At 38.5% G+C, this 7,555-nt stretch overlaps 1 protein-coding gene and 1 long non-coding RNA gene across 2 annotated transcripts; one reads left to right on the top strand and one right to left on the bottom strand.

The window, feature by feature from the left end:
• Positions 1-546: 546 nt before the first annotated feature.
• LOC138338593 (uncharacterized) lies at positions 547-1,168 on the top strand. Its single transcript, XM_069289571.1, has 2 exons — positions 547-818; positions 886-1,168. Exons 1-2 carry the CDS (start codon positions 547-549, stop codon positions 1,166-1,168), a joined length of 555 nt encoding a protein of 184 aa, XP_069145672.1.
• A 792-nt stretch (positions 1,169-1,960) lies between these two features.
• On the bottom strand, positions 1,961-4,312 carry LOC101255917 (uncharacterized). Its single transcript, XR_183116.5, has 2 exons — positions 3,629-4,312; positions 1,961-2,523 (listed from the first exon to the last, which is right to left on the bottom strand). It is a non-coding gene; the product is annotated as an uncharacterized lncRNA (long non-coding RNA).
• Between the last annotated feature and the right edge of the window lie 3,243 nt (positions 4,313-7,555).

The following is a 7,555-nucleotide window of genomic DNA, read 5'->3' on the forward strand; positions in this document are numbered from 1 at the left end:
TGAGAGGTCAAAGACATCGGTTTGTCTGGGGTCTAGATTTTGGTCGTGACAAAGTTGTTATTAGAGCGTTAGGTTAAATTTCGAGGATAATAAGTTCACATCAACCACATTGAGTAGTTTCTAAGTCATGGTAGTGAAGTGCACCCCTATCTTGAATTTGAGATTGCATGATGCGTAGGAAACTTTCTCTTCTTCTGATCTTATCGTGTCTTTTCCTAATGTCTGATTTCTTGGTATTCTGAGCGTGTCTAACATCAATTCTTATTTTTTTAGATAATGAATACTAGGAGGAATGTTGGCCAGAGGAGAGGAGGAGCAGCTGCTGGGGACAATCTGATTCCACGCCAGGTTCCAGCTGAAGGAGTGGCTATGCTAGTTAACTTAGTTGGGTTGACGGATGCGGAGGTGAGGGCATCTCTGGCCAAGAAGGCACAGGCCATCACTATGCAGGCCCAGGCCATGACTGCCCAGGTCAACCGGCAAAATGTTTAGAGGGAGAACCCACCGCTATGTAGCATGGTTGACGGGCTACGAGACTTCACGAAGATGAATCTTCCTATTTTCATAGGGTCTAAGATTTCAGAGGATCCGCATGAGTTCATGGATGAGATACACAAGATTTTGGCGGCCATGGGGGCCACCAATATTAAGAAGGCTGAGTTGGCTTCCTATCAGCTCAAGGATGTTGCACAAAGTTGGTGCAAGATGTTGCAGGATAGCCGAGCTTTAGGCAGAGTTTCGGTCATTTGGGAGTTGTTTAAGACAGCCTTCTTGGAGAGACTCTTCCCCAAGGAGATGAGGGAGGCCAAGGTTGATGAGTTTCAACCTTAAGCAGGGATCAAAAACAGTCAGAGAGTATTCCCTGAAGTTTGTTAAACTATCCAGGTATGCTACTTCCCTTGTATCTAACAACATGGATGAGATGAGTCGGTTCCTCACAGAAATCACCATAGATCTGGAGGAGGAGTGTCGGGCTGCGATGCTCCACGATAACATAGACCTCTCCAGGTTGATAGTGCATGTTCAGCAGGTGGAGAAAAGCCGAAAGAAGAAGGGCGTCTGTGATGCTAGGAGGCCTAAGTCTTATGATCAGGAAAGTCCAAGCAATGGAGGCAAAAGAAACAATTTTGGCATCCATAAGCAGCCCAGATTCAAAAAGGGGCAATAGAGTTCAGGGAACTCTAACTTTCAGAGAAGTACATCACCTAGAGAAGGCAGACCCGAGCCCAAGAAGGTCAATGGCGATGAAACGCAGTGTCCTAGAAAGAACTGTGCTAAGGGTGGTCGTGCTCACAGTGGAGAGTGCAGATAGGGCACTATTGCGTGTTTCGGTTTCGGTAAGAGCGGGCACATGGTTAAGGACTGCCCACAGAACAGGGGTCAGGCTGGAGGTAATGCTCAGCCTAATCCTAATCTACAGGGTGTTTTTTTAGTTTAAAATATAATATATATATATATATATATATATATATATATATATATATATAATGAATAAGTTTTGAAAAAACAATTAATCTTATGATTTAAGAAAAATCGACCTTCCAAGTTAACAGAATCGCCACTTGATTTTTACTAAAAACCAAGAAAAAACTTAAAATTAATTTTTAAAAGGCTTAAAACAGATAAAATAAATTGAAAAGGGTTCGAACTTCAAATATACATTCTGAGATGGTATTAGGCCCTCGGAATGTCCGCTAACTCGCGGTTGAACGGCGATTTGACTAATTACCACTCAAAATATTTTTTTTCAAATATTGAAACTAGGTGAAAAAATTTATTTAATTATTTACTATTATCATTTTATAATGAATTATTTTAGGGGGGAAAGAGGAGATCACTTTAAGAGGGTAATGACTTAAAGTGATTGATAAGACTAAATATAGATGGCCATATATATATATATATATATATATATATATATATATATATATATATATATATGGCCATCTCGGGAACTTAATTAAATTAAACCATAGAATAAGACAAGCTAGTCAAAATAATACAAAAAAATAAGTTAAAAGGAAGAGAGTATTATATATATATATAATACTCAAATATTAAAACATGTCCTAAATTTAAAGTGACCCAAAAATTGATCTTGCCACATTTTGGGCATGTTGGCTTGCTGGAATTTTTGGACTTCTAGCCCTATGTTCCTTCCTTCCCCATGCTTAAATCTGTGTATACATCAAATGTATATGGGTGTATACAATACGTATTTAGACTCATTTCCGTGTATTAGGATGTATGCTGAGTGTATGCTGCCCATTTCAGACTTCCATCATCTGTTTTATCAGTTCAGACCTGTATATAACGATTCTTTTCGTGTATACTTGTGTATACAACGGTATACTTCATGTATACTGCCCTCTTTTGGGCCTTTTGAGACCTGCAAAATTAATTTCCAGCCTACATTTATTGACCTCAACCTGCCTATCAGTTTTGGAGCTTGTCGAGGGGGTAGACTCAAGACGAGAATCGGATTTTGAACGAACTCGAGATGCAAGAAGAAGTGATAAGAGTCTGTAAGGACTCATGGAGAGATTTCACATGAAAAGAACACATGAATAATAGTTAGCATCTAATCACAATGATAAAAAAAAAAAAAATGACTACACAGATTTTAATTGATCCAGACCCGACTTTAGATGAAATTTAATTAACCAGGAACAGTAATTGTATCACGATACTCAAGAGCAATGGAGGTCATGTAACTTATATGGAACAAGATCCATCTCAAAGCAAAATCGAGGTGCAAATCAGCAAGAAAATTAGACGAGATATTAGTCATCAGATTAGAGAATAATGGTGATAAAATTACTAAAACCCAAGGGAGATTATGCTACTTAATACTAGTGATTTCTAAGCCAAAAGCAGCTGCCAAATGAAATACATTTACTACCCCATCTTGAAGGTAACCTACATGTAATAACATCAAAGAATGATCCATTGCTAGTGTTTAAAACAAATCTTCATTCAAATTAAAATACACATGACAAGGTCCGATAGTAATTTAGCTAACGCTACCACCAAAATATTAGTCAATGTTAGAAGTCACATACTCAAAGATAAAGGGAGAAAATGCAAGAAATTTAAGGAGAAATAAGCAGCTGGAGCAATTGAAGATAAGATACCAATTTATGATAGAGATGAAAAAAAAATGGCCAGCTTAATCGATTTAAGAAAGCAAGCGTCGTAGACTTTAGGATTTAACAAAACTCCAGAGCTTATAACCAAACATATCATAAACAATCACATAAATCCATTTTATGTAAACAGCAAGGTCCTTCCAGCTGCTTTAGAGATAGAAAAGCTCTTATTGACTTTAGTTATTCTTAATGACGGTATACAACTAAACACAAATAATTTGGAATACAAACCATGATTTTCTAAAATGAAAATCTATTTCGCTAGTTATATAAGCAAAAACGAAGGGAGGGCAGACCAACTTAGTGAATATATTCAAAGTGTAACTCATATAGATGCAAACAACATGGCCAACATAAGCCAAAAGCAAACCATATTGATTCCGAATTCAATCTCACTTTCTGAAAATCACAGGAAAGCGAGTACCAAATACAACCAACATGCTACATTGAAAATGAAATACGGAAGGAAGCGATGATACCTTTCTCGAGGCAGCGGACTGAGGCAGATGACCACAGAAGAGCTTCCACCACCACAAAAGGCTCCGACCAGCTTTATAAGCAGTGAACAAAAGAATATATATCTCCTATATTTTATCTATTGGATTTTTTTGTTTGTATTCTTTCTTGTTGATGTATTTTTAAAACCGAATTCTTCCTCTCCTTAATCAGCGAAGAAGAGCAGTATTTATAGGAGATTTTTAGTTTTTTTTTGGGGGGGGTTTTGGGGGGGGGGGGGGGGATGAGTGAAGCAATTGGTGAATTCCAATTTGAAATTTGAATTTGCTGAAGGGGATAAAGTTGAAAGCTGGAAAAAGTACGACTCTCCAATAGAATATCAAGGAGATTCGTTCGATATGAGGAGCAAGGACGGATGAAACACAAGATTGAGACACCTGGCTATCCTCCAAACGGCTTTGTACGGAGAAGAGGATAAGGGTGGAAGAGAGACACAATGCTGGAGTAGATTCCGGTTTGCGTGCTGGAGAGCGAGTCGGGTCGAGTTTCTGGGTTTCTTCGTACCTGAGCTACGCGTGAAGAAGAATGGAAAATGGAGAAGAGATGATGGGGTCGGATCATATGGGCAGAATTAGGCTGGGAGTAATTTCCTTTTGGCAGAAAAAGAATTGGGCTGGAAGCAATAAAGATCCAAAATTTGATCTCTAAATGGGTTTGGGTTTAAAGATTTCACTAGTAACTAAATAATATGAATTAATATAAATTAATTAATGAGCTTCTTAATATTAACAAAAATAAAATAATTATTTTAGTTATAAAGTAATTAGCCTAAAATAAGTTATTATTTAAACCAAGCAAGTTGTCTAAAATATTTTACTAGAACTAAAATCTTTTGAGATGATTTTTTAATAATCATTAAATATATTAATTATATACATAATCCTGTAAAATGTATACATTATCTAAAAATATAAAAAGTGACAAAACTATTTAAATAAAACTTGAAAAATAATTTGAATTTTATAAAACTAATTATTCTAAATCGTTTAGAATTAAGAAGCTCATCGATTAATTATTATCGAAGAGGGTCCAAATTGAGTGTCAACAGGGTGCAGCAATAGCCGAGCCTCCTAAGAGGATCAGTTTCTACTCCCTAAAGGGCAGGGAGGAGCAAGAGACGTTCGTTGTTGTGGTCATAGGTATGTTGCAAGTATTCTCAACTTTTGTTTATGTTTTACTAGATCCAGGGTGTATGCTTTCCTTTGTAACTTCTTTACTTGCTCTCACTTTTGAGATACTGCCTGAAGTTCTGCATGATCTTATAGTGGTTAGTACACCTTTAAGAGAAATTGTAAGAACTGATAGAGTATACAAGGATTGCCCAATACCTGTATGTGGTTATACTATGTGTGTAGACTTGGTTGAGTTACAAATGCATGATTTTGATGTTATTCTTGGCATGGACTGGCTTCATATTTGTTATGCTTGTATGGATTGTCGTAGTAGGGTTGTGAGATTTTGTTTCCCTAATGAAGAAGAGCTGGTCTAGGAGGGTTACAACTCAAGTCATCCTAATCCCTTGATTTCAAACCTTAAGGCTAATAAAATGATGTCCAAGGGGTTATTGTGTCATCTTGTGAGTGTTAATGATTTACATAATGACGTTCAATAGACTCAGCGCCTGTATGGAATGAGTTCCCAAATGTGTTTCCTGATGATTTGCTTAGAGTTCCTCCCCCTCGAGAGATTGACTTTGGTATCGACTTAGAACCCGAAACTAAATCAATTTCAATTCCTCCTTACAGATAGGCTCCAGCTGAACTCAAAGAGTTGAAGCTGCAGTTAAAAGATCTCACTGATAAAGGTTTCATTCAGCCGAGCATATCCCCTTGGTGAGCTCTAGTGTTGTTTTTGAAAAAGAAAGATGGAACCCTTAGAATGTGTATCGATTATCGGCAGCTCAACAAAGTCACTATCAAGAAAAAGTATCCACTTCCAAGAATAGATGACTTGTTCGACTAACTCCAAGGGTCTAGTTTCTTCTCGAAGATTGGTCTTCGTTCAGGGTACCATTAGCTTAGGGTTAGGGATGGAGATAATCCCAAAGACAGCCTTTCACACCCATTATGGTCACTATGAGTTCCTAGTTATGACACTTGGTCTCACGAACGCACCTGCTGCATTTATGGATCTCATGAACAGAGTCTTCCATGAATACCTTTACTCTTTCATCATAGTGTTCATTAATGAAATTCTCATCTACTCTAAGATAAAGCAAAAGCATGAACATCATTTGAGACTAACCTTGCAGGTTCTTAGACAAAATTAGTTGTATGCCAAATTCAGCAAGTTAAATTCTTGCTAAGATCAGTGACCTTCCTGGGTCATATTATATCCGATAGGGTGTGGAGGTGAACCCCAGAAATACTGAGGTTGTTAAAAACTGTCCAAAACCTCTTACTCCCACAGATGACTTCTAGGATTGTCTTGTTACTACCGCGGGTTCGTGGGTTTTTTTCTTCCATTGCTTCCCCACTGACAGCTTTGACTAAGAAGAAGGCCATGTTCGAGTGGACGGAAACTTGTGAGAAGAGTTTCCAGGAGCTCAAGGACAGGCTCACATTAGCCTCGGTGATTACTTTGCCTAAGTGTGATGAGAATTACATTGTTTATTATGATGCATCTAGGTTTGTTTGGGTTGTCTTCTTATCCAGGGTGGTAGGTGATAGCTCATGCGTCCAGAAAGCTCAAGGTTCATGAGAAGAATTATCCCACTCATGATCTGGAGTTGGAATCTGTGGTCTTTGCATTGAAACTGTGAAGGCATATCTTGTACGGAGTGCACGTGGATGTGTTCACAGACCAGAAGAGTCTCTAGTACGTGTTCACACATAGAGAGTTGAATCTACATTAGAGGAGATGGTTGGGGCTGTTGATGGACTATGACATGAACGTCCATTACCATCCAGGTAAGTCTAGTGTTGTAGCTGATGCTTTGAGCAGGATGAGCATGGAAAGTAAATCCCACGTTGAGGATGAGAAGAAAGAGTTGGTGAAAGATATACACAGACTGGCAAGACGGGTTGTGCGGTTAGTTTACTCTACTAGTGGGGATGCTTCAGTTTATCCTAGTTCTAAATCATTCTTAGTAGTTGAAGTCAAGAAGGGTCAGCATCTTGATCATGTGTTGATGGAGCTGAAGGACTTAGTGTTGATAAAGATGAATGAGTCTTTTGCTTTGGAAGGTGACGGCGTACATAGGTACCAGGACAGGCTGTTTGTACCAAATGTGGATGATTTGCAGACCAAGATTGTTGCAAAGGCCCATGATTCTAGATATTCCATATATCCAAGTTTAACCAAGATACATCATGATCTTAAGCAGATCTATTGGTGGGATGGCATGAAGAAGGACATTGCAGAATATGTGGCCAAGTGTCCTAAATGTCAGCAGGTTAAGGCAGAACATCTTAAGCCTAGTGGTTTTACTCAGACTATTGAGGTTCGACTTGGAAATGAAAGGCCATTAAATGGACTTCGTGGTTGGTCTTCCGAGGACTAGAAGACAACATGACTCCATATAGGTTATTATGGATAGGTTGACTAAGTCTGCCCACTTTATCCTTGTGAAGTCTACTTAAAGAGCCGAGGAATATGCGAGACTCTACAATGAAGAGATTGTGAGATGGCATGGGATTCCTTTGTCTATCATTTCAGATAGAGAAGCTCAGTTCACTTCACATTTCTAGGGATCATTCCAGAAGATCTTAGGCACGCAGGTAAATATTACTACTGCCTTTCATCATCAGACTGATGGGTAGGCAGAGCGCACCATTATGACATTAGAGGACATGTTGAGGGCGTGTGTGATTGACTTCTGAGGTAGTTGGGACGACCATCTGCCTTTGATAGAGTTCTCATATAAAAACAGCTATAACTTCAGCATTGGG

Source organism: Solanum lycopersicum, chromosome 9, assembly GCF_036512215.1.
Source record: "Solanum lycopersicum chromosome 9, SLM_r2.1".
NCBI lineage: Eukaryota > Viridiplantae > Streptophyta > Magnoliopsida > Solanales > Solanaceae > Solanum > Solanum lycopersicum.